General features: G+C 48.3%; 1 protein-coding gene across 4 annotated transcripts in view; it reads left to right on the forward strand.

Moving 5' to 3' along the window:
* The first annotated feature begins 1832 nt into the window (after positions 1-1832).
* Positions 1833-27963, forward strand: part of LOC147624230 (tRNA-specific adenosine deaminase TAD1-like) — a 118320-nt gene continuing 92189 nt past the window's right edge. For 2 of the 4 annotated variants that reach the window (XM_086819179.1, XM_086819180.1), the window contains exon 1: positions 13742-13864. Coding sequence is in view for 2 of the 4 variants with exons in the window: in XM_086819178.1 (XP_086675304.1) it covers positions 13797-13864 (68 nt within the window). In the remaining 2 variants the exon portion in view is untranslated. Of the gene's footprint in view, positions 2209-13741; positions 13865-27963 lie in introns of those variants that run through there. The other 2 variants (XM_086819178.1, XM_086819177.1) reach the window with 2 other exon arrangements.

Below are 27963 nucleotides of genomic sequence, written 5' to 3' on the forward strand. Positions count from 1 at the left end.
GGCTCATCTTTCATGTCCTTCGTCACCTTAATGTTCATCTAATCGCTCACACACCACCAGGCCATTTTTAATACGTTTCTCTCAATTTTGAATCCATGGGAATTTTTGTCAACACATTAAAATTATGTATGGTTTTATTTTTGTCTTCCTCTTTCTAAATTGAGAGATGTTTTTTTTTCAAAGAGTAGAGTCATCAGTTCATTATATTTGAGTAGAGTCAATAAGCACCCAAGATGCAATTTTTTAATTAATTATTATAAATCAATTATTGCTTCCATGTGAGTTAATTGGAGTTCTAAGGTTCAATTTGCACTTTTTTTTTTCATGTGTTAACACGTGTTGTCTTCTGCATTTTTTTTCCTTGTTAACGATTGCATGGCGATGTTGCTGCCTCCATTCTGGGGATTGCTCTGCTGGTTACTGACGCCGCTTCTTTGTGGTTCTTCTGCAGGTTTCTTGTGATGGTGGGGATTGCTTTATTGATTGCTGATGTCGTTTCTTGGTCATTCTTTTGCATATTTCCCATCGTGGTGTGGCCATCGTCACCTTCTCTATTCCTTGTACACAGTTTGATGTTCACGACAATTGCAAAACATGTTGTCTTGCGATGGTCTCTTTCCTTCTTGACGGTTGCATGGTGATCTTGCACCTCAATTATGGGGATTTCTCATGTCATGCTTTGTTGGTTGATGTCACTTGTTCGTGGTTCTTTTGCACGTTTCTTGTTGTGGTGTGGCTGTCACCTTTTTTATTTCTTCTAGGCAATTTGATGTTTGCGACAATTGTGGTTGACAGGCCGTTTGTTATTGGTTGGCGCTCATGTATGCTGGTTCCTTCTCATGTTCTCAAATGTGCATGCTCATGTATGGTCTGTTTCTTATTTCATTGTTTGTTTGCCAGGATCGTCTAGATGGTGGCATCTAATGCATGCGTTCGTGATTGTAGGTGTATCAGCTTTGACGTGTTACTGTGCATGGCTCTGCATGTTATGCTATTGTCTACTGTGGCTCTGCGTGCACTCCCCGTGCATGCAGCATGTGGCGGCTCTGCTGTATCACGTCTACTACTTCTTCATGTGCTTTTGACTATGGCACGTAGAAGGTTTCCTCTCCGTGACGCCTCATGGATAATACCAAAGACAGGGAATGGTATGGAGAGGAAGAAAGCACTAGAGCTATTTGAAAAGTTATGAAAACTCCACACCTCACATAATGCATGGATGTAGAGACTATTTTCTATATGGATACAGGTATCAGGAAATACTTCTTTGGAACTGATGGGCCAGTCAATAATTCTATAAGAAACTCGCGTGCTCAACAACATGATGAAGGAACGAGTCGGGAACGAGTCGGCAACATCCAATCATGCTTGATTCTGACAAGTATGATGAAGAAGAAGACTTTACCAATGCTCACTTCTCGGGTGCTTGAGAAAACATCAAGATTTAGAGCTGATGGACATGACTTTGTCCCTCTCACACCTACTACTCAAAGGTTCACAGGGCTAGGAAAAGATGATGCTTGTTTCTTGTAAATTTGTCCATGTCACACTTGGCTTCATCTTGGTTTCGAGTTCATCTGCGTTGCGCTTGTAATTTGCACTTTGTGTAGAATCTGGACTTTGAGAGTAAAATGGTGAGAGGAATGGTTGTAAAATTCTGATAACGAGTAATGTGTCTCTCTGTGTTTTCATCGCGCTCTTCTGAAATTGCATGTGGTTTTAACGTGTTTTAACGTAAAATTCTGATAACGAGTAATGTGTCTCTCTGTGTTTTCATCGCGCTCTTCTGAAATTGCATGTGGTTTTAACGTGTCTTTCTTGGCAGTGTAAGTACTAATACGCAATTGTTTGATTTAATTGTTCTAATGTGCCTTTAATTAATGCCACGTAATATGCATACAAAAATTATTAATATTATGAAGCTGCCCACGGGAAAAAAGAGATTGAATGCCAGAGCTGCCTTCTCCGTCTGCTATCTCCTGCACCACTCTGCCGCACTCAACCCAGAACAGAGGATTCTTGGGTTTGATTGAGCGTGAAGCGACAAAGGTTGAACTACACAGCAACAGCTCATCACACAGGGTTGAGGTCAGGGAGGAGGGTTGCCGACGGTGCTGATTCATGCAGTTCCATAGGTCTTTCCTCCGTCATCCAAACTTGGATAGGGTTCGAGTTTGCTGCAGTTGCACCTCTCCGAGGCACCTCCAGGTCAGAACTTACATTCATCAAATCGTTCTAAATTTAAAAAATTAAGTTCAAACGAATGGGGAGGTCGTTGATCAAGGATCAGACGGGGCAGAGACCCACTCTGACTCTCAGAGACATGGAAGGCTCAGTAGCAGGGCTGGTCCAAGCCTTCTCATCTGGAGAATATTTAAGGAAACCAATAGGGTCGTGGCCCCCGCTCAGCTCCAAAGATAAAGGGCCATGGATGAATGACACTGAAATGGATCTGAGACTCCAGCTAGAGGAAGCCCATTGCCAAATACACGTCCTCAACAGTCAGATAGGAGAAGCAAATGTTCAGAAGGAAACTCAAATACTCCCTGAGGATATCATGGAGCAAGATACCAATCACCTCACCAACGAAGGCTCCACTACTGTAAAAGTTAATCTCCCTCTAGATTTACTTCGGGATGTGGAAGCGGACTACTCAGGAAGATGTCTTATTGGCCTACTATTCGGCCCTAGACCTCCGGTGGACCACCTTAAAAAATGGATGGAAGATACGTGGAGGCCATTGGACATAGAAATTGAAGCTGTACAAATCCTAAAGGGTACTACCTTTTCCTATTCAAAAATAGATCAATGGCTCTCAAAATTCTGGGAGCAGGCCAATGGATGTTCAGGAACGCACCCTTCTGCTTTTTCAGGTGGACAAAAGAGTTCTCAGCAAGTGGGCCTAAGCTCTCCACTTGCCCTGTTTGGATTGAGCTCCTAGATTTGCCTTACCACATGTACCCATGGACTGAGAAAATTGTAGGCTCCCTTGGAAGGGTTCTTGGTCATAGACCAAAGTCATTTATCAACCCATCCTGGCACCCTCAAGTGCTGGTTGAGATAGACCTGGACAAGCCCTTAAAGGAGTCCATTTCTATCAACTGTGGAGATTTCAGTATAGAGCAAAAAGTTCTTTATAAGCATCTCCCGAATGCATGCTTCCATTGTGGAATGAAAGGGCATGTCATCAAAGAATGTCCCTCAAAAGCTCCTTCTAAGGGCAATGCTCCACAAAGAAATGTAGATTAGAAGGGAAAACAGTCCAACCTCGGATTTGCCTTACAAAAGGACTCAGCTATGAAGGATGTGCAAGCTAACGCAGCCTCTACTTCAACTGGTAACCCGTCCACCTTGGAAAACCCTTCCGGTAGCGACTCCCATATAGGGAAGGGTAAGAACGATGGATTTATTCCACCCCCTAAACGAAAGACCTTCAAACAGAAGAAGAAGAACTCATCCAATCCCAAAGCTAACTTCTATTCCCTTCTGGACAAACTTGATCTTTCAGACTTAGATGAGGAATTTATAGATTCAACTCCAGTTAATCAGCTCAATCTGGACCATTTGGCCTCTGAGCTGGCTAAACTGGAAGATACCCAAAGTCAAGAAGAGGATGACTCCATGCAAGAGAGAACGAAGGAGCAGCAACAAAGACAAAACTCTACCTCAGACAATGCCATGGACATATCCATAGATCTCAAAAGAAACCATGTACAAATGGAGGGTTCCCCCAAAGATGCAAATAAGAATAGAAGACAGAGGAAACAAAACCAAGCCCCCCCTCCATGAAGATATTGTCTTTGAATGTCAAAGGTCTTACAGACCCTAATAAAGGGAAAAAAGTTAAGGCATGGTTGAAACAACATGGCAATGTCGATGCTGTAGTGTTGACGGAGATTCAAGTCTGTGGAGATAATCTCATCCAAAGACTGAATGCAATAGATAAAAATCTCATATGGATTTATACCGCTCACCCTCAAGGCTCTCGAGGGGTAGCTTGTGGGTTGCACCCTAGATGGGAGAATCAGATTAGAGATATCCAAGTCGACCTTTTTGACCAGTGGGTGGCGTTTGAACTTGAGGATTTTGTTCTGATAGGCATGTATGCAAACTGCTCGCAGACTCAAAGAGCTCGTATTTGGAATTCAGTCATGCAGAAGTATGATGAACCTGTCATTCTGATAGGAGACCTGAATATAGTAGAACTAGAGGAAGATAGATTCAATAAACTGGGGAAGCTTATCTCAGGAGCGGAAAAACTTGCTTGGAGCAAATGCAAGGAATAGCTCAACCTAGTTGACATAGGACTACCAGGACAATTTACTTGGCAAAACTATGGAACAGGTGATTTATTAAGGAAGGCTAGAATTGATAGATGCTATGTCAGTCAGGAAGTGTGCAAAATGTTTGTTACTGTGGAATGCAAAGCCATTTTTGACACTTGCCTGTCAGATCACTATCCCATTCTAGCATCTCTGGAGAAAGTTGATGAGAAAAAGTGCTGCAAGTGGTTCCATACGGACCCTTCCCTCTTTAAACTCCCCATGGTACAAGTAGAAGTGAAGAGAATATGGGATCATTTCTTTAGCTTAGGATTGACCCCCGCTAAGGCATGGTCTCTGGCAGTGAAGTCCACGCAATCCTTGCTCATTTGTGCCAGGAAAGGAGTCAAAAAGATAAGAGAGAAGAAGAAAAAAGAGTGTCTGGAAGAGATTGAAAAACTTGAGAACAGGGTCAACCTTGGTGATGTCTCTGCTCAGACTGCCCTGAGGGACACTAGAGCCCACCTCCATAAAATAGAAGACAAAGAACTAGAGGACAGTGCCTTGTTTTTCAGAGAGTGGTGGGCTGGTAAAGCCGACAGACCATCCAAAGAAATGTTTCAAATGCTAAAAGTGAAACATGCAGCAGAGACCATCCCCCTTTTGAAAGACAGTTCAGGCATCCAATTGTGCTCCAATGAGGAGAATAAAGCTTGGATAGCCCAACACTTCCATCTGTGAAATCCTTTCACCCACCATCTCTGTCATTCATGGAACTTTGAACCTCTTGAGGCGATGTTGGAGCAAACTTCCGTCTTCTTATGTGGAAGAGAACCCCTTGCTGAAACCAATTGAAGCCCAAAACTCCATATACTCCTTTGATGACGGATGTCATTCTTCCCTAGAAAACTCATGGGTAAATCATGTATGCCTTGCAGATGCAAGATGCTAGACTGACTGCTAGGATGACTACTATGCTGATGCAAGCAATGCGCAACCCTATATGCTATGCAAGAATGCAAATGGATGGGTTATTGATGCATGCCTAAGGGGAAAACCCTAAGGATGGCCTACAAGATCCTGAGGACTGGATTTAATTGAGCGGAAGTGACTAACATGCTGACTTACTATAACTAAATGACCTCCATGTCACTTGTACACCAACTGGCTGTGCACGTGACACAACATCTTCGGTAGTAACGTTATACCTGCAAGGAATAAGCATAACAAACTTGCTAAAATGATCAACAATTGTCAAACACTGCGTATTACGCTTACCCGGACTGGGAGGTAGATTCGTCACAAAATCCATAGATGTATTGTGGAAAGGTCCTTTGGGAATAGGCAATGGTTGTAACAACCCATAGAGAGCTTTCACCTTTTGGCAAATCAAAGAGTGTTGCACATGAGTGAACATGTCTTGCGTCATTCTAGGCCAATAAAATTGCCACTGTAACTTCTCCAAAATCAAGTTCATGCTCCTATGACCGCCAATAATGGCATCATGTGCATCGCGGAGAAGAGTTGCTTGAAATTGTTTCAATACACAGAGGTGACCTTTATAGAAAAGCCAACCATCATGTATCAAGAAGTGGCATGGTCCCGAAAGAGTGCATAGAGTGGAAGGAAGATAAGCACTAAGTGTGCTGATCTTAGATGTAAGAGAGAGAGAGAGAGAGAGAGAGAAAATGAAATGATATATTAACGTCTTCAAAAGGCCAAAATGACCTATGAGACCAAAAAGGTTACAACAATTGGTGGATCTGATACAATGTCTGTGTAAGAAAAGCTAAAAACAACTAACTGAAACTGAAATAACTATGAGGAAAAGTACGGTACTAGGAGCTCCTAATGGATAACATCTGGGAAGAAAAACTCCAGCAACAAAGGTAAGCATCATACACATCACTATCCAAAGAAGTCTCTCATCGGTCGATGGCGGATATCCTCAATGTCCTCCATGGTGAGTACTCTGACTGGACGTCTCCCATGCCGTGCTAGTATGGTCCTGATCCTCTGTTGTAGTCTTCGCCGGTGTCGAGATGGGCCTCTCATCTTGGGGCGACTGGACCGCCCCAGCTCTATAGCCCGATCAATCAGTGTACCTCTAGTGCGGCTATACTCTGGGGCTAGCTGCAATGCCTGCTGGCCTGACTGCTCAATCTCTGGTCGAAAGAAGTCTGTAATCTGCCTCTGTAGGTGTCTCTCCCTCTCAAGAGACCCTCTCTATGTCTACGAAGCTCCAGCAAGTATAATCCGAGGCATCTCTGATCCTGGTATCTCATGACTCTAGAAAGTGGTCCAAAACCCTCTCTAAACAGGCAGTGAAAACGGCCTCGTATCTCATAATATACTGGACAGTGACATATGTAATGTAACTCTGTCTCTGGCTCCATCTGGCATAGCTGACAAATCCTGGCCTCAGCTGGTACTCCTCTGAATCTGCCAGTCTCAATCTCTAGCTGGTGTGAGGATGTGCGCATCTGACCAATAGCACACCGTACCCCATGAGAAAGATGAGTATCCATGTAGCTGGGTCTAATCACAAACCCATCCTGCGTGAGCTGGAGAAGATGATCTCTATAGAAAGCCATCTTCGTACCAAGCTCCTGTGTCGGCTGTATCCATGTCCTCCTAGTGTCCAGCTGAATCAAGTCCTGCCTGATAAGTCTGGTAATCTCTGCCCGTGTGAGAGAGAGGGAGGGTGCATCCAGGGAGTACTGAAATGGAGGTAGCCTTTCCATACTAAAGCCATGCAACTGGAACCAAGCTGTCATCTGTGCATACCAACATGATCCGTCTCCCTGTGATGCCAACTGTCGTGAAGACTCCAGGGCTAAGCGAGCATATCTGTCTCTAGGGAGAGCCCAAGTGCTATGTATAAAGGAGACTGATCAAGTGAGTGCCTCTACTACCAATGGGGGGGCAGCCATCTCTGCACGGATAATATCATGTGGTACGGAGGCCTTGGCCCTAATCATCCGGGAAATCATAGAAACCAAGGGCCTCTCCATATGTCTCCATCCATCAGTGCTACCAGCTCGGCTGTGGTGATCTACTGAGGGTCCCCATATCTCCACTCCATACAGCATGGCTGAAGTGACCAAAGTGTCAAAGAGCCAGAGCTTTGTTCGAGGTTCCTGAAACTGAACCTGCGAACACATCCTCTCTAGTCTCCCCAATGCTGCATAAGCTCTGGTCAATCTGGTCTCCGCTGCTCTCCTCCAGGAAAATAGTGGGCCACTGAAAACCACACCAAGGTAAGTATATGCATCTGTATACTCCACTGTCTCCTGACCATATGTAAAGGTGGGTACTGACCTCCTAACCCACTGTGCTGTGGTGTTAAACACCATCACCTTGGTTTTACCAAGGTTAACAGACAATCCACTGTCCTGTGCAAAGGTGTGCAATGCATCCAAATGACGCTGCATCCCCTCTGGAGAATCTGAGATCAGCACAATATCATCAGCATACAATAACAGCGGAATCCATGTCCCTGCTAGCTGTGCTCCTCTGTCACCCTCCCGCTCTACATAGTCTGAAACCTCATCCACGTACATCCCAAATAAGGTAGGAGAAAGGGGGCAGCCCTGTTTCACCCCAATAGTGGAGTGAACCATCTCAGATATACCCTGAGTAGTACGTACCTGCCCCACAACTGTCCTGTATAAAGCCATGATTCCCCAAATCAGCTCTGTGGGCACTCCCATCTCCTGTAGTCTGCGCATCAGTTTGGCTCTCGGTACTGTGTCAAAAGCTTTGCGGAAATCCACAAAGCAACAATAAATCCTCCTGCCATATAATCTGCCCTCCTCAATAATAGCTCTGAGTGTCAAGATATGGTCAAGAGTGGAGAAACCTCTCCTGAACCCTGCCTGCCCTGATGCACGTATGCCCTCTCTCTCTGCCCATCTACTCAACTCCTGCTCAAGAATAGATGCATATAATCTAGCCAATGTGTGACCAATCATGATGGTACGATAATTCCCAGGAAACATGGGTTCCCTTGACTTGAAGATAGGCACAATCGTGGACATATTCCAAGTCTCAGGAAAACCCTCACACATGGCTCGGTTAAACATCATAGCAATAAGCTCTGCAAGCATATCTCTGGCATGAATAAAGTGCTCTGCTACCAAACCATCATGATCATATGCTCTCCCAGTCCTCATCCTGTCAATAGCTTTCCTTACCATCTCAGCAGTAAAGAAAGCACATGTCTCTGGGCATGGCTCCGATGGGTCTCGCAGGGGCGGCTGTCCTGCTGCTGTGTACAGGGATGCTGCATACTCACCCCAAATCTCTGTGGAGGTAATGGCTGGTGATGGTGAATGCTCATGGAATAGTCTCTATGCCTCGCCTGAGTCCTGACTCATAAATAACTGATACAAATCCCTCTCTAACTGAGCAAGATAAGCCCTCTTCTTGCGTCGCACTAGGTGCCGGAAGGTAATTCGTGACTGTCTGTGAGTGGTAACACCCATGAGCTCTCTCTGTAATCTGATCCTCATCTCTCTGCACTCCTCATCATACCAACTCTTCTGGGGCATGTTCCCAGATCGTCTCCGTGTAGGCTGACTATGGGGATATGCCTCTGATGCTGCAGCATGAAGCGTATCTATCAATATCTGAGTGAGCTCATCTAATGGCCGTCCTGGCTCCTCGGCACATAAGCGTCTGTACATCTCATCCGTGTACACGGTGTCAGTCTCCCTCGTAAAGGTATAACGAGTGTGTGTGGAGACCTGTCCCAATGGAGCGGTGCTCAACTGAAATGTAAGAGTGAAGGACAAGATAGCATGATCCACTGCTATTCCAACCGGCCTAGTGCCTACCATAAAATCCTGAAAAGAGGGAATGAGACTGGGCTGAGCCATAACATAGTCCACTGTACTAGCACCATGCCTATGTGGAAAGCAAGTGAAACCGCCCGATGTCGGGAATCTCTGTAGGCCATTCAGGATGGCCAGTCCATGTGCAGTCCCCATGTCTATCAAATACCGCCCATACACTGTATGCTCCTCATCCTGTGAGAGTCTAGATAGGCCCATATCCCTAACATCAAGCTCCCTCAACATCTCCTCTGAGGTATCATAAAATACTGTCTGGTTATGGGCGGTCCTGGCATTGAAGTCCCCCAGGAGAATGATGTCACCATCCCTGGAGAACTCCCAAATGTCATCATCCAAAATAGAAAAGGGAGACTGCCCGCTAGGTGATGCATACACTGATGTACTAGGAGCAAAATAGCATATAGCAATGTAGAGATATCTGCCCGTCTCTGCCCTCAGTCTAACCCACATGTATCTAGCCTGCTCATCTCTGCGGACTATATGTATCAGTGGCTGTAGCTCCTCTCTAAACAATACTGCCACTCCTCCTGAGCCCCGTCCTCTATGCTCTGAACGAGTCTCCTGTCTACAAGCTGTCTCCCATCGGTATCCACTAACATGTGGCATGGACTGTCCAGGAGCCTGATGCGTCTCACAGTAGAAGATGATGTCCCTCCCAGTGAAACTATCCTCAAAAGCCCCTACATCAAGACGTAGAGATCCATTACAATTCCAAGTAGCAACTTTGAGTGTAGTCCCATAGGTCTCGCGCCGTCATGAAGAGCGCCTCTCCATAATCACCACTCTACCATCTCTATAGAAGGCCACTTTCCCTTTCTCTCGGGCTGCCCTTATCTCTGGCATAACTTCTTTCATGTGGGCAAGTTGCGAGAGTGTGAGGTCATCTCCAAGAAATATTCCCGTCTTCTTGAGTGTAGGACGTCTCTTCAAGAAGTCCTTCTTCGCTTCCATGGAGGGGAAATGAATGATAAGTGCTCTCTCCTTAGAAGATTCGCCACCACTACCTTCTCTCTTCTTTCCCACTCTCCATGCCTTTGTGTGCGTGGCTTCAATGCCCATCATAGAGAAGAGCTCCTTGGTTTCCCCTTCCGCATCATCACGGTCTTTTAGACCGGACACTCGTACATGTAAGGCCCGGGTCTTCCTCCTTTGCTCCTCTTCAAGGGTCATGTTGATGATGGTGGGAGTGGGGATGGGTGGCGATTCTTTACCTTTCCCTTTCTTGGCGACCTCGATCCATTTCTCCGCCTTGTCCATCTTCTTTTGTGTCTTTGTGATCACCTCCACCCATGAAGATGTCTTCTCTTTATGTTGCTCCTCCTCCTCTTGAATGATCCTCATCCTCAAGATTGCTTTTTGAAGTGGCTGCCAACTCCTTTTTGAGGGCTGAGATTTCAGCCGCTTGACTCTTAGCATGCAATTTGGCCTCCACTAGTTCCTCCTTTAAAGCTGAAATCTCAGCCTCTTGCTTGGAAGATCTCTCTTCGAGCTCTTGGATTTTGTCAAATCCCTTCTCGAGTTTGGAGAGGCGGTTTATGATTGCGGTGACGGAAGAGTCGACCATCTTCTTGTTTTCTTTGATAATTGTGCCGAGCTTGTCCTCCACCTTCACGAGCTCCTCTTTAAACCCGGTCTTGGTCATGACTTTTTGCATTCCCACAGCCAATGGACTGAAAATTAATCCATGACACAGGAGCAAAACAGCAGCAACAGGGGGGGTTCAAGTCATGTAGGGAAAAGGGGAAAGAGAGGAGAAGAGAGTTATGTTGCTGCCTTGGGGGCCTGAGGAAAGGTGGGTGGGAGAAGGAACGGTGAAAAACAGGCACAGGGCGGCGAGAAAAACAGGCACAGGGCGGCGAACAGAGGGCAGGGCGAAGGGAGGCGGAAAGACAGGCAGGCAAACAGTGAAGAGGGGGGGGGGCACAGGGCGGTGCAGGGGCGAAGGGGGGCAGGGCGGTGAACAGCGAAGCGAAAGGTGGGCGCAGCGGGAGGGGTGGGCGCAGCGGGAGAGAGAGAGAGAGAGAGAGAGAGAGAGAGAGAGAGAGAGAGAGAGAGAGAGAGAGATATGAAGCAACTAAGCTGAATATACTGCAATGAAAGCAATCCCAAGCAAGAGACATAAAGGTCTCATAAGTGAGGGATACAAAAGATGACCAAACTATTGAAAAGTGAAGAGGCTAGCCCACCTATATATAGGTCATGAGGGGCTGGCCGACTGGAACAAAAGAATTGGCCGATTGGACAAACAGGAGCTGGCCGACTGGAAGAGCATCACCCGACTTGGGAAACCGGAGACTTAATCTCGAAAAGATCTGCAAATGCCTTCCAAACTTCATGTGCAGCATTTGTTGTATGCATATGAGAGAGAAAAGAATCTTGACAATTCAACATTAGAAAGGAGAAAACACGACGATCATTTGCATGGCAAACATCAATCTGTGCCTGAGTCACACCAACGGTAGAAAGGGTGGGAGGGGTGGCATTGGCAGCTGTAACAAGCCGGTCCCAGAGATCCACTCCACGTAAGGCTGACTTCACCTTCACCTTCATAGTTGGAGCCATCCAACTTTGCAGACTTAGAGAACATATGAAGGGTAGTTGGGGCAGCCATCACTAAAACTCGGGCTCAATCTCAGAAGGAAAAAAAGGCACACCTCAGAAGACGAAAGTGTCCTCCACAGGTACCGGATGCCACCAAGCCTCAAATCAGCAAACTGACTGCTGCAAATAACCTGTAGATGAAGAAATGCAGCACAAACAGTACTGCTGCCCTGAAATAGAGCAGGCCGACAGCTGTACAGGAGTCCCAAGGGTCAAATCTGATGAAGAGTCACCACAAATCTGCAATGGTGAAGCGCCTGGAAGAGGGCAGACTGACCAGCAGCAAAACTGAGAAAAAATTGCAGAAGAGAAGGTGCTGAAAACAGGGCAGAAACTGGGGCAGTAGAGTAAACTCTGAACCTAGAGCGATGATACCATGAAAGAGTACACAGAGCGGAAGCAAGATAAGCACTAGAGTGTGCTGATCTGAGATGTGCAAGAGAGAGGGAGATATGAAGCAACTAAGCTGAATATACTGCAATGAAGGCAATCCCGAGCAAGAGACATAAAGGTCTCATAAGTGAGGGATACAAAAGATGACCAAACTATTGAAAAGTGAAGAGGCTAGCCCACCTGTATATAGGTCATGAGGGGCTGGCCGCTTGGAACAAAAGAACTGGCCAACTGGACAAACAGGAGCTGGCGACTGGAAGAGCATCACCCGACCTCGGGAAAATACCAGGAAATGGGGAAAAATAGGGTGAAAATAGGGGTGGCCAGGCCACAACCAAGGGCCATAAAAGGGATCAAATGTGGACACAATACATGGGCTGAATATGGGGATGAATATGCTAATAGGTCTTGTGGCGTCCAATGCCTGTACCCATTGAGTACCGAATTCCATGGAATTTGCGTACTTGTCCTTCATCTCGTCTAGTCTTGTACCAACGAGATCCATCCGTGTGGATTGGATGTGGGACACGCCCACAACCAAGGGCCATAAAAGGGATCAAATGTGGACACAATACATGGGCTGAATATGGGGATGAATATACTAATAGGTCCTGTGGCGTCCAATGCCTGTACCCACTGAGTACCGAATTCCATGGAATTTGCGTACTTGTCCTTCATCTCGTCTAGTCTTGTACTAGCGAGATCCATCTGTGTGGATTGGATGTGGGACACGGTTCCTTTCTTGCTCAAGGCGTCGGCCACTGGGTTGGATGATGACAAGAGCTGCGCTACACCCGGGCCATGGAGGCTAAGGGCGATAACCTTTGGACTTTTAGGTTATGAATTTAGATAGGACAGGTGTAATTCTTGACAGAAAGTGGCTTTATGGGACAGGTCATTCCTTGTAGAGAAGCTTTTTTAATAACTCAATTTCTTTTGAGTTTGAAGGAAGAAAAGTTAAGCTCCAAGGTGAGCATGATGTTCCAAATTCACCTCTTACATGCTTGATGGATTTCAAGGATAAGTTTTTTGTTTTGCTGATTTTTTAGTATTTATGCATGTGTTTTGCCTAACGGATTGCCTCCTAGTAGAGAAGTAGATCATTGTGTTGATCTAGTGCTTGCTAGTGCACGTGTTTTTAGATCTTATGGCTTAGTAAAATAGAACAAGAGGACACAGAGAGACAAATGGCTGAATGTTTGTGGAAAGGTCAAATTCAGCCTAATAGCTCTCCTTGGGCTTTGTTAGTTTCATTGGTGAAGGATGGTTATATGTGTTACTATTGAGCTTTAAATAAGATCACAATAAAAAATGAATAGATCACAATAAAAAATGAATATACTTTGTTTCTTATTGATGAGCTCTTTGACCAGCTTCAAGGAATCAAATATTTTTTGAACATAGATCTTTCATTTGTGTATCAATAGGTACCGAAATTGCTTTTTAGAACTCGACCATGACATTTTGTATGTAAAGGGCCAAAGATGCCTTGGGGCTGAATTTATACTCAAATAAATTTTGTAAATACATTTTTCGAGTAAGCTTAGAAAGAAAATGTATAAGCTAGGTATTGTTTGATTTTAGAACTGTCTTAAAAAAAAAAAACTAACATTTATAATCTTGACTTGTAGATTTACAAGTGGTGGCAATAGGCACTGGAACAAAGTGCTTAGGACAATCACGAATGAGTGCCTTGGGAGATGTCGTCAACGATTCTCATGCCGAAGTAATAGCAAGAAGAGCTTTGATAAGGTTTGACATTAAATCAATAATGAGGCATCTAGGGAACACAAGGATTTAGTATGGGGTATTGCATGTCACAAAGAACTGACCTTCATGTTTGCATGACTTTTTTTGTTTAGAGATTGGGTTTTGTGAATCCATGTGCTTGCTCTTAGTTCTCAATGAATCAATGATGATCAATGAATGAATGTGGCTAAAGCCTAGACTACTATTTATAGTGTCTAATGTTGGTGAGTTCGCTACCAACTCTACCAACCCTAAGAATAATGTCCAACTAGGTGTGTTCACACAATAACCCAATAACTTTGTCCGCACTGGGCTGCTCATTGGGCGCTTGGACACTATTACAAAGATCTGGCACAATAGCCCTTATAAACACATAAATCCAGCCACGTACTTGACCTCTGAGCTGGCCAATGGATAGAAGCATGTCCACATCACACTCAGGAGAGTGTGCACCGGACAAGGAGAGGACGAGGAGAAGAGGCCAAGTAGGGGTTGGGAACGCACAAGGGAATAGGATGGGGATCAGGGGTAGATGAGAAAGAGTGGAACAAGGCAGGCAGAAACAACAGTGTGGAAGAGGGCGGAGGTGAAAACAAGGGAAGCAGGAGAAGCAAGAAAGCATGAAGGGGCAGAGGTGAAAACATGGGTAAGCAGGGACAGAGCTGTGAAGGGCTAGGGTGCAAGCAGGGGAAGCCAAGGAAGGAAAACAGGGCTGAGTGCAAAGGTGGAAGAGAGAAAGTATGCAGCACCAGGGGGGGGTGGGCTGAAGGAAGGCGGGCCACAAAGCTAGGGAGAGTGCGCAAGGGGCTACGCGGAAGTGGGAGAGCCGAAGTCGCAGAAAAAATCAGGAGCTCTCTCTCTCCGGCCATTTGCTTCTTCTCATGAATGGAGAATCTTGTATTGTGTAACTTTAGTTTGATTGCATTCTCTTTTTTTTTGCACGATCCGTATTGAATACAAGGACAAATGCCTTACTTTATTGTCTTTCTAATGAGTAGTAGTGCTACCATTGAGTATCTCTATTCGGCATTGTATACATTTTATGCTAGTAATACATGGTAGATTAGGTCATCTCTCTCTAGTGTGTATTGAGCATGAAGAAGAAGCAGTTTGAACATGGGTTTAAGTCTTTGATTAGGTGCTAATCACATCATAAACACGCTTCTGCAAGCACCCATGCTACATTGGTATGAGAGCACTATGTTTTTGACAGCAGAAAGGCTGCAATTTTTTCTCTCATAAGGGTGTGGAGATGCATCATGAAGAACCCCATCACATCTACGTTATCACTCAGGTTTGCGTTTTTTGGCAGACGGCGCATCAGGTGGGTCTAGTGGTGGGCACTCAAAGGCCAGATCTGGGAGAGCATAAGGGCGGTCAAATTTAGAAAAAAATGCAGCCTATGCAGGCTGCAGGCCAGCATACAGTAGACGGCCATATACAACAGCAGAAGGGCGCCTCCAAGGGGGCGCTATAGGCAGGTCAGTTCGTGGACAGAGGGGCAGACAGGGCAGCATTTTACACATCTAGGGCTTCCCCCTCTCCACCCCCTTTTTTCTCCACCTTCCACCTTGTCTTCTTGGTTTAGCAACTCCTCAGTTCACTCTGTGCTTCTCAAGTAGTGGTTGACATCCTTTGGCTTCCCCTTTGTAACATGCAACGGAATTATGCGTAATAAGGGATCCTATCACACAAGTCTCACACCGCCTTCTTTATCCTGAGTTTCGTGAGTCTTTAGCAATCCTCTTTTATCACTTCAAACTTTAAGAGATGAGAGAGAGAGAGAGAGATAGATTTGTACACCTTATTGGGTCCCAAATTACCCACTGAAGGGCCCCCTCTATTGCTAGGAATATTTGCTTTATTAACTTTGAAGAGAATGACTTTGGATTGTAGATAAGCCAAAGGCAAGATCTCTGAAAGACCAAGAGTCGGGCTGAACTATACACGGCTGTAGAAGCACCAATGATGACCTATCTCAAGCCTATGCACTCTTCCCAATGGAATGTAGGAAGGCTGCAAATCTGAGGTTGATATATGAGTTGTTTGGAATGTTTCTAGGCTGTGTATGAATGTTGAAAATAAATGAATGCGGGTTACCTTCACCGGAGTGCTGTAGCAAAACGATGATGATATGAATGTTGAAAACTGATTGTATGTAGAAAACGCAAGGCTTTCTGAGGGCTGAATGCTGTAGACTGATGTGTTTTCTTGTTAGAGGCTGAATGCTCATGTGTTGATGCTCCTGGGTGCTGTAGGATGCAACGCTTGCTGAAAACGCTGATGAATGAAGTGCTCTATCGCTGTAGACTGAAAACGCTGCATGCTGAAGGGACTGAATACTGTGTTTTGTTGATGCAATGCTGAATGGTCAAATGTTTATGCTCCTTGTGCTGAAGGATCAAACGCTTGAAGGCTTTGATGCTGATTTATGAGATATGTATGAATGATGGAATGGCTGAACTATTTATATGCACAACATGAGCAAGTCGGCTGCTTGAAACTAGCCGACTACTTCATGTCCTGCCAATAAATGCATAAAGGTGATAATAATATGAAAAAATGCTAAATAAATACTAAAAAATGTGGAAAAAATACCAGATAAAGTTCTAATGCTTCTGCAATGGTCTAGATGGCCTAAATGCATATGGGAGGAATGCTATGGAAAAATGCACACATGTCCTGATGCAAACTCTAAGGCTTGTATGACATCTATATGCATGAATGATTCTCTCCAAGTGGGTTAAGGGACTTTAACTGACTGACTGACTCACTATGGCTAAGAAATGACCTACGTAGCTCATGCCTAACATATCTTGGACTGAGGATTACAATGGGGTCACGGCGTATGACAAATATCATCCTAAAGGGTTCTAATACTGTACAATGTTGCACCGATGATAATGAGCCATCTTGTCACCATGTACTAAAGTGCAGAGTACATGTGACATTCCCTCTTGCTTAGCTTAGCGGCAGGTTCATGGCTTCCAAGTAGTCCGCCAACAACTGGGGGTACTCTTGAAAGAACTCCTCATCTATAGTCAAACGGCTTCGTGGTACCTCGATCTCGGAACTTCATGTAGAACTGATGTATTCTTCGATCGGAACCATACTTCCAATGATGAAGAAGGATCTGCTCAGGCTTAATGACTTCTGCTTCGTCTACCACGTCTGGTTGCTGTTCATCTGAAACATCGAACACTTTTGGTCCAACATATGGTTTTAGCCAAGAAACATGAAAAACATCATGTATTGTCCAATTGTTAGACAACTTTAACTTGATGGATACATCACTTATCTTTTTAACTATCGGAAAGGGTCCAAAACTACGGAAAGAAAGCTTGGGACAGCGTTTGCTCACTTGTTTCAATCTTTGTTTCATGATGTGCAAATAGACCCATCCCCTTCCTTGAAGTGGACATCTCGTCTAGACTTATTTGCCTGTCTGCTATAAGCTTCTTGGCTTTGGTCAAGCGGTCTTTAACTTCATGGAGACATCACTTATCTTTTTAACTATCGAAAAGGGTCCAAAACCACGGAAAGAAAGCTTGGGACAGCGTTTGCTCACTTGTTTCAATCTTTGCTTCATGATGCGCAAATAGACCTAATCTCCTTCCTTGAAGCGGACATCTCGTCTAGACTTATTTGCCTGTCTGCTATAAGCTTCCTGGGCTTTGGTCAAGAGGTTTTTAACTGACTCAATGATTTCGGAAAATGCTTACGTCGTTTTGTCAGCCTCAATAGATGGAAACACCATTCTCGTCAAAAGAGAGGAGAAACGGCGACCAAAGGCTGCCTCATACGGAGTCTGTCCGACATTGGATGAATGAGTATCGTTCAAGATGGCTTGGACCAATGGAAGATAATGTTTCCATTTGGACTGCTTATCATGACAATATGACTTGAGAACATCAAAGGCCAATTGGTTATAGATTTCTGTCTGGCCGTTTGACTATGGATGGAATGCACTAGATAATTGTTACTTGGTTCCGCTCACAACCAGTACGTGAGAAATTCCACCGCCAACCTCTGAGTGTGTGCAAGTCCATTGTGATCTTTCTGTTGTCTACAAGCTTTCCATTTTTGCTCGAGACAACAAGCTTTCCATTTTGTCGTTGAGATAAATGCTATCAATTTTTCCATCAAGGATCTGCTCGCTGAAGCTCCCGCCTTCACCCTGCGCACGCTGCTCGCTGCTCGCCTGCCCTCCCTTGCGCCCCCTCTCCTTCCCCCGCCTGCCTGCCTTCGCTTCTGCGCCCCCCCCCCATCTCGCCATTGCGCCCCCCCCCCTCCTCGCCTGCTCGCCCCCCCCCCCCCCCCCCCCCCCCCGTCTAGCCTCTCCGGCTCGCATCCCCCCGCCTAGCCTCTTCGCCTATCTTCAGCAGCGCCCCGCCCCCCCTCCCTTCCTTGCGCGTTGCTGCCCTCCCCCTTTTTTTTTTTTTTTTCTTTTCGCGTTGCGCCCCCCCCCCCCCCCCCCCCCGCCTAGCCTCTCCGCCTGCTGGCCCCCCCCCCCCCCCGCCTAGCCTCTTCGCCTTTTTCAGCAGCGCCCCGCCCCCCCTGGTTTTATCCTTCGTCTTTTCGCCCACTCCCCCCCCCTTCTTCGCGCTGCTTTCCGCCCCCAGGGGGTTTTGTGTTTTTTCCCTTTTCCTCCGGTCTTCCGCCTCTTTGTGTGCAGCCCGTTTCTTGCAGGTTTTCCGCTTTCGCCTCGCCTTCGCCTGAGCTTCAGACTCTGATGGAGACTCCTCCCGCCTCGTCTCAGAGGGACTCATCCGCAGTCCCCTCGCCCGCCCCCGAGGTCATCCCCATCAGGCTTTCTCTTTCGCCGGAAGAGGAAGCGAGCCTCACCGCAGAGGTGGAACGCCTCCAGGCTCATTCCACCATCTGCCGTATAGTCGGCACTCGCCCCAGCAGAGGGGAGATCAGGGATCTTCTTCAGGCCCGCCTTCTTGCAGATGTGGGCAAGATCCTGGATGTACAGCTCCTGGGCCGGGGCCATTATCAGATCGAGTTCGAGGCCGCCCAGAGCGTTGCCAAGGTCCTTGCCATGAGTCCTCTGGACATCAGGGGTGCTCGGGCTTTCTTCAGACCTTGGCAGCATGGATTTGACCCAGCAGCGGCGGAGCAGGGAGAGCGCCTCTTCCATATTACAGTTTGTTTTCCCTGGTCTCCGTCGGGGGTATCTTCCGCCCCTCTCCAGGCTCGGAGCATTGGTGGGCTCGGTACTAGAGACGGGCCCCTCTGTTGCTTCAGTGGTGGCCAAAGCAGCTGGGCTACCCTCGGTCAGAGTGTTGGTGTCTGACATCTCCTCCCTTCCTAAGGTCATTCAGCTACCTAGGATAGGGGGGGGGTGGATAGATCAGAGAGTGGAGTTCTCGGGGCTCCCGAACCAGTGCTTCATTTGCAGGCAGGTCGGTCATCTGGCCAAGGCCTGCCCTCGCAGGAGACCTCGACCCTCACCACAGCAGCAGGCTACTGATGGCCCGCCCACAGATTCGGCTCGGCAGGCTGCCTCAGGGACGCCTGCTCAGGCCACAGAGACCTCGGAGTGGCAGCCTGGACAGGGGCGCCGCCGAGGGAGACAGCCACAGCAGCACGCCCAGAGACCGCTGCAGCAGCAGCCACAGTCTCAGCCTCACTGGGTTCCCGTGAGGAACAGCTTTGCTCCCCTTCAGGAGGAGACCCCTGCAGCGACCGAGGACCAGGAGATGCCAGCTCCCCCTCCTTCACCCCCCCCACCCCCGTCCCCTCCCACCGCCTCGCTTCCACCATCGCCTCCTCCCGCCCCTGCTCCGGTTTCGGCAGCGGCTCCCTCTCCACCTCCCTCGCCTCCCCCTCCTCCCCCTCCGCCCGCCTCACCTTCCCGGGAGACCCTGGCAGTTCCCTGGCGCTCACCTGCAGTCCGGAGAGCGCTGAGCACTGACCTCGCTCGAACATCACAGAGGAGACCTATGCCGATTAGGGCCTCACGGATTTCATCTATCCGCAGTCGACTGAGTCGCCTTGGCATTAGACAGCGCTCGGAGGCCTTTGACTATACCTTCACACGGCTTTTTGGAGCAGAGGGCCCCCATGAGCCAGCACCCATTCGAGTTCATGTAGTGATACCTCCGGCCCGAGGGGAGGAGGCACTAGACTCAGCGGTGGCCTTCTCGTTCCCTCTATGTGGACCTTGTGATCGGGAGTGGACTCTTGAGCTCGCTCTCAGCACTTTGAAGACTCAGGCAGTTGAGTTTTCTCACCACATGAGCGATCTGGAGGTGACAGATGTGATAGGTCGACTTTGGGAGTTGGCTCATTTTTTCTTGGATCCCGGGAGTGTGGATATCTCAGGGATTCGGCATTTGGTCGTGCGCATAGTGGCAGACTTGGCACGTGACCCTGGATATGTGAGTATACACGAGGTTTCTCTGTCAGAGCAGGAGGCAGTCGCCATGGGCCACAGCCACTGGTGCCTGATCCGGGATTCTTGCAGTACACCGGGTGGGCAGATTCGCAGCCGCTCGGATGGGGACTACTCTCCATCCAAGCCGCTAGCGAAGGCCCGCCGTACGGCTGAGACAGCATCCACCTCAGCAGGGCATCCATGAGGATCATCTCATGGAATGTACAGGGCCTTGGCGGAGCACACTTTATACGCTATCGAGGTTGCTTGAGGCAGGAGCTTCAGAGGTGCCTGGTTGGTGGCAGCATTGACATTTTGATGATGCAGGAGCACCACTTGGGTGAGAGCAGCATCCGGAGATATGGTTCGGTGATGCCTGGTAGATGGGACACTTTTTGGTCTGCAGGGTTTGGTCCTTTGGGTGGACAGGGAGGAGTATGCATGGTTATTGCAGATGTATGGCGGCAGGCCATTGTGGATCGAGGGGTCATTGTGCCTGGTAGAGCACAGTATGTCATTCTGAGGATGCATGATGAGCTATTAGGTGTGCTCAACATCTATGCGCCCAATCATGCTAGTGCCAGAGCAGAGTTCTGGACTCAGGTTACAGATGCATTGCCAGAGGCCGCACATTGGTGTGTTGGGGGAGGCTTCAACATGCTTGAGGACCCGGCAGATAGGGTGGGAGGCAGTCATGTTACAGTGCACGGCATGGAGCTTGCAGCTTGGGACCGGTTTTGCATGTCACTGAGGATCACTGATGCATGGCAGCATGGGGCTTTCTCCCGGTCTCAGGACAGTCTTAGTTTCTCTCGGTCGGATCGCCGGCAGGGAGGGACTATTCTATCACGGATTGATCGATTTTATGTGGGCGATTGGTTAGGGGAGCGAGGGGGCTCCGTCGGCATTCTCGCTGGCACCTCTTTTTCAGATCATGCGCCAGTTATATTGACATTGGAGGAGGGGACACGGGAGCCCAGCTTGCAGTTGAGGATCCTAGAGAGGGTACTTGCAGATCCCAATCTCGCTGAGGACATTGAGAGGATCTGGCATGATAGTCAGTGCTCTGACCAGGATGCAGCGGGCCAGTGTGCCCAGGGACTTATTGATCTTAGCTCTTTTCTGCACGCTGCAGCTTTGACACGACTGGGAGAGATTCGCGAGCGGGAGCAACGGCTGAGACGCAGCCTTGCTTCGCTACAGCGCCTTCAGGAGCAGCAGCCTGCATGTGAGTGGGTGGCGTCCCAGCTGAGCCAGGCACGCCAGGAGGTTAGAGAGGTAGAGGAGCAGAGACATGAGTTTTATTATTGTCGTCAGGCCTCTCAGTGGACGCAGCTTGGTGATAGAGTGACTGGGGAGTTTTTTGAGCTCACTGGACCCCGTCATGCGCGAGCAGGAGTCCGCCAGCTTGGTAGACCGGATGGATCGGTAGCTACTGAGCTCGGGGAGATCAGAGCCATTGCCACTGCTTTTTATAGTGACCTGCTTTCAGCGGAGCCTACCACTGAGGATCGAGATGTTTGCAGACAGACTGTGTGGGCCCATGTGCAGAGGAGGGTCACAGACCATATGCGTACAGTTCTAGGTGCGCCTCTGTCAGAGATTGAGCTTGCCGAGGCCTTGAGGGTCCTTCCGCGACATAGTTGCCCAGGGGAGGACGGACTGACGCCGGCCTTTTTTATGCGCTATTGGGACCTTTTGGGGCCAGGCCTCCGCAGGGGCTTTCAGCATGTTTTGGACATTGGGGTGATGCCGCAGAGCTTTTCAGAGGGCTTGATCTATCTTATCCCCAAGGGGGAGGGAGTATCAGATGACATTCGGCATTGGAGGCCTATTACGATCCTCAATACTGTCTACAAGGTCTTAGCAAAGGCCTTGAGGTTGAGGATCCAGCCCTTCCTGGGGGAGTTGATTCATGCTACTCAGACAGGATTTGTCAAGGAGCGCAGTATCCTTGACAACATCTTTACTTTCTGGGAGGCGACGGCCCGAGCTAGATTTCTTGGCGAGGACTTGGTCGTGATGCTTCTCGATTTTGAGAAGGCATACGATAGAGTTGATTGGGGATTCTTAGAGGGCACTATGCTTCGCCTGGGCTTTGAGCCAGGATGGATCAGAGGGGTGGCAGCTCTGTATTCCACAGCTCGCAGCCAGGTGCTGATTGCAGGAGGACGGGGGCCGAGTTTTGAGCTGACCAGATCAGTCCGTCAGGGGTGTCCTCTCGCCCTTTCCTTTTTCTCTTCTTTGCGGAGGCTATGAGTATGTATTTGACGGCAGAGGAGGTTGGTTTGAGAGGACTTCAGCTCCCATTCCGGGGGGAGGATTTGCTTGATGCTGAGTTTGCAGACGACACGGGCTTATTTTTGCATGGCCAAGAGGCCAATCTTATTCGAGCTGAGCAGTCGCTCCAGGTTTTTAGTGCAGCTTCGGGTGCATTGATCAATTGGCGCAAGACAGTGGCCTTTTGGATCAGTAGTGCTCCCACTCCGGCATGGAGCCCGGACCCCGGTTTTAGATGGATTCCTCCAGGCACAGCAGTGCGGTATTTGGGATGCCAGATTGGCCTCGATTTGTCACCTGAGCAGCAGATTGCCCCGCTTCTTCTGAGCATTCGGAAGAAGCTATTGTATTGGAGTACAGCTCGACTATCCTTGGCTGGGAGGGTGGTGGTGGCAAATCAGGTGCTGTTAGCGACCATGTGGTACATTACGTCTTGCTGGATTTTCTCGAGCTCTTGCATCAGCCTTGCATCAGCCAGGTACAGAGGCTGATCAGGAACTTTCTGTGGTCTGGGCGGGACGGTCAGACAGCTCGAGCAAAGGTTGCATGGGCAGTTATTACACTTCCGCTGGCTCAGGGCGGTTTGGGCATTATAGATCCAGTCGATCAGAGTAGAGCCTTATTGGGGAAGCTCATTGTTCGGGGGTTGCTTCCAGGCGGCGCTGAGCCTTCGAAAGAGCTCCTCTTGCAGCGACTGCAGGCTCGGGCGCCCCCTGCAGGGGGTACTTGGGCACCAGAGATTCGCTGGATCTTCATAGAGATGAGGAGGACAGGCCTCAGTAGAGGATGGGAGGACAGATTTGCTTTGAGTATCTTGAGAGCTTGGGAGCTGCTGAGACCGGGGCTCTCTCAGCGGCCTCCTTCTTGTGTTGAGGAGCGGGCCAGGCAGCCGCTCATCTGGAGCCCAGCGGTTCGTACGGAGCAGGGTCATATGCTGGGTTCTCGGCCTCGTCTAGCCTGGGGACCTTTAGCGGCAGGCCCAGCTCGTAGTTTTGGAGACTGGCAGGCTTTCTGCAGTCTACCAGAGGAGATCCAGGTGGAGAGGCTGAGTCACTTCAGAGGGGGGTTGATTATGAGGGATGATATTCAGGAGGCACTTACAGAGGAGTGGTTCACACCTCTCGAGCCAGTGGCCCCACGGTGGATGGGAGCCTTTACACAGTTGGAGATCCTGATTGCTGTCAGAGCTAGCACTGAGGATGGCAGATGCCTCTACTATGAGATTCAGGATGAGGGCAGACTCCAGAGAGTGGATGTGGAGTCGCCTTTAGTTGCAGAGTGCACCTTTCAGAGGATTCGGGTAGTGGCTGCCGCTTCTCGGAAGTGGCATATTGACCCCGACCCTGCTGATGTGCTCCCGGATTGGCGCATATGGGCATATGCAGCGCGCCCCTTGGCCCGACTACAGTGGGACCCCGGGGAGTACGAGTGGCATGATCCTTATGCATCCCTTGAGGCCACAGAGATCACCTTTTTCCAGTATACTGTTCGGCTGGGACGGCATATTTTGACGGCGAGGAGGACGGTTTCTCCAGCGGCAGCGGGGCATTGGCGATTGCAGGGGCTCTCACAGGAGTTCCTGGAGGATTTCTGGGCTCGGCTCTGGGCTAGTCGGCAGGCCCGCAGGATCTCGGCTTTTCAGTGGGGCTGGTCGCCCACAGGGGCTCAGCAGTTGGCACTTGGCTTGTTTACAGCGGTCTTCCGGCGGCCTGCGTCCGATGCGGCCACCCTATGGAGACACAGAGACATTGCCTTTGGGACTGCCCTCAGGCACAGCAGATTTGGCTGCGGATACTGCGTATTCTGGGCCCCCTCTCTCCAGAGGGCGTGTTTACGTGGGGTGCCGCTGCTTGGTCGACTTCGTCAGGGCCTGCTATGGGCTATGAGATGGAGCAGGGCAGTCAGGCCATCAGATTTATTAGGGGCCAGCCTCGCCTGGTTCCGGCACCGGATTTCTCGTCCGCCAGCTGGACACAGGAGAGGGATTTACGATGGGAGCTCCTCAGCAGCCTCACCATCTGGTTCACCTGGAGGGCCCGGTGCTTTACGGCCTTTGAGGGGAGATTGGAGCCACTAGCAGAGACTGTACGGGGGATTTGGCAGGAGTTGATCCACACCCTGCGAGGACAGTACGACCGCATCCGGGGAGACTCGGATGAGGCGATCTTACGGCGCCAGGCCTTTCACACCACTTGGCGCTGTGGCCCGTTCTACACCTTACACACGGGATCCCCCCGTTGGCACTACAGGCCACCTGTTTGGCTCTTCCCCCCCCCTATTGTATGATTTAGCCGCTCAGTTCTTTATACTGATGCTTGTATTTTGCAGCACCTAGGGAGAGTCTCCCGGGCTGCCATGATGTATTCACTGCTCTTCTCTCTCTTAGGAGCAGGAGAGATCTTTTGTAGCCCTACGGGCGTTTTTATATAACTAATGAAAGGATCTTTTCTCGGAAAAAAAAAAATTGTAACTTGGTTCCAAAGTTTTCAAATAATGCCCTCAAAAAATGCGAGGTAAACTTGGAATCCCTGTTTGATGTAATGGTGCTAGGCAAACCACAAATGGGGTACCAATGCGTGAGAAAAAGGCGGGCTGTGGTTGTATGCTTGCATGGGATGAGCATGTAGAACTTACTGAAGCAATCCACAATGGTAAAACATTGAGTGTTATGGGATCCGGTGGATGCTGGTAGAGGTCGTATAAAGTCCATAGAAATGTCGATGAAAGGTCCGTTGGGGATAGGCAAAGGTTGAAGTAACCCAGCCTTCTTTGTATGTGGAACCTTAACTTCTTGACAAATCTTACAGGCTTGAACATGTGAATATACATCACGCTTCCAATTTCTCGAGGGTATTGTTGTTGATACCTCTATGTCCTCCAACTAAGGAGTCATGGGGATCATGGAGAAGAGCTGCGCACTTTTTCCGAATGACACAAAGGCGGTTCTTGTAGAACAACCAACCGTTCTGTATTGAATAATGGCCAGGCTCTGAGGTGAGGGCCAAATTGTATTGAGCATCTGTGACTGGGTTATACTTACCAGGGATGTACTCGATCATGCCTCCAAATTGTTGGAAGAGCTGACTCCATCTGACTTGCCGATCACTCCACGGGGCACTTGGCATGGTTTGAAGCCACTCAAGTGCTTGGTGGTGTGTTTTGACTGTGAAAACCTGTTGTCATGTGCACAGAGTGTATCTACTGTGTGCTACATGCACACAAGACTAGCTTTGAGGCTTGGGGAAGCTTGGAGCTAGGCAGGCTGATTGGCGAGCTGGGCTAGGGATAGACTGATGGGTGGGCACCCAAGTGTGGACGCCCGATGACCAGCCAAGAGCCTATAAAAGGGTGGCCAAGGTTAGTCAATTGTTCATAGAGTCTCGCGAGTCTTTGTGAGAGCTCTATGGTCAGGAGCCTGGATCTAGTGCAGACGTGCACCTGCTTCATGCAGCCGAGGCCGGCAACAGTCTTGAGGCCCGTGAGGGTAGCTCCTTGGCGGTATGGGACGTCATGGGGTAGAGATTGGTCAGTGCGTCTTGCTAGTTAGCTAAGCTCGTGGCTCGGTGGGGACAGCCAAGACTTGTGGGTTTTGCCCACGGTTGTCAAGGTTGGGTGGTGAGTCAGGCCTGCACCCCCTTCACGTTATTTGGCTTTGTTTTGCAGGTTTCGAGTCATGTTTCAAGAGAGTTTCTACGAGGGGTCCGTGGGGATTTGATAGTGGTATCAGAGCATGCCTCGAAGAGCGTGCAAGTCGGTAGGTAGAGAAGAAAGAGGTCAAAGAAAAAGGTACGAGTTCGAGACGATTACTGTTTTTTCGTGTATATTGGTGTTTTTTTCAAAATTCAGTGTATTATGTTTGCATCGTTGGAACCCGTGTTGAGGGTTTTGGTCTTGCAAAGGGTCGATTTGAACTCTATTTGAAGAGAATTGTTTATTGGCAAGGAGAGAAGCAAGAGGCTGCTGTGAATCAGCAAAAGAAAGAGAAAAGCAAGCACAAGTCGGCTGTGTAAACAGTGAGAGAAAGAGAGAGATGAAGCTGTCGGCTGTGCGTGGAAGCAAATAGCTTGTCCATTTGATAAGGGACTGGAACTGGGGCAGATAGCAGGCAGCCAGGTGTCGGACGTGCAGAAGCGTAGACCCACAGGCGGCGCTGTTGCTGTTCGTGGGTGACGGCCTGTAGCAGTCGACAAACTGGCGGGCAGCAAAAAAAGCGCCGTTTTTTTTCCCCACGACTAATTAAGCTAAATGCTTAACGCTGCTTTCGTTAAAAAAAAAGAAAAACAAAGCTTTACGTTTTTTGTAACAAAAAAGCGTAGCACCTACTATTTTTAAAAAAAAAACACTCGCAGCTTTTATGCGTGGTTAAAAAAAAAAAAACTATCACCTTAGTGTGGGTAAAAAAAAAAAAGAGTCGCTTCTATGTTTATCTTTTAAAAGCCTTATGTGTGGCTTTCCTAAAAGCCATCTCATAAGTTTAAAAAAAAAGCCACACATAAAAGCATACGCTTTTGGGGGATTATAAAATAGTCCTAGAGTGGGTTTTCCACACATCTCCTCGAGCTCTCTTAGTACTCTTCCTTGTTTCTAGCGAAGATTTTCTCTCACTTGTCCTCTTCAAGATGTCGACCCAAGAATCAGAGATGGAACCCGTTCCCGAACGGGAAGACCTGTCGGCTACTGAGGCCGCCGATGGCGATCTTTTCGAAGGTTTCGTGACTAAATCTGATTTTCAGGAGTTTAAAGTTGCTTTCGAAGCTTCTTTCTCGGAGTGTGAGGCACAAGTCGCCACGCAGATGCAGGCTTTACAGTATTCCATCTCTTTATTGACCACTACTCTGTCTACTCTCTCGGGCATGGATACCTTGGCATCTGCTTTAGGCTCCAACATTACTCTGGAACAGTTTGGGGGCAAGCAAAAGCAACGTACCAAGGAGATTGTGGACACATGGCTACATAAGTGGTAGGTCCACTTCCAGTTTCATCCATTTGGCGATGACAAAAAGATTCAGTTAGTAGCAGGTTTCCTCTCAGGCAAAGCTTTGCTCTGGTGGAAAGAACTTAAACCTAAACCAACAACCTGGGCACAATTTGAAGAAGTCTTAAAGAAAGAATTCCTCAAGAAGGACGATGACTACGATATCGTTGCTCAGTTTGCCTGTTTGACTATGACCTCGCAGAATCTCACTTATGAGGTCTATCTCCAAAAATTTAGAGACTTGCAGATGAAAGCTACGAAGATGGATTCTACTACTCTTTTGGGTTTCCTTGTAGCAGGTTTACCCGACTCGTACCGTTTACAAGTCAAAAACAACAAATGCAAAACTTTGGATGAGGCCATTTATTTTGCTTGTATTTATGATGATACAATGGTCTCTTCCAAAACCAAACCCGTGAGCAAGCACGGGCACAAGCACAAAAGAAAGTTCTCCGCACGTTGATG

This window comes from Cibotium barometz, chromosome 25 (genome assembly GCF_041138505.1).
Source record: "Cibotium barometz isolate CiBa-2024 chromosome 25, ASM4113850v1, whole genome shotgun sequence".
NCBI lineage: Eukaryota > Viridiplantae > Streptophyta > Polypodiopsida > Cyatheales > Cibotiaceae > Cibotium > Cibotium barometz.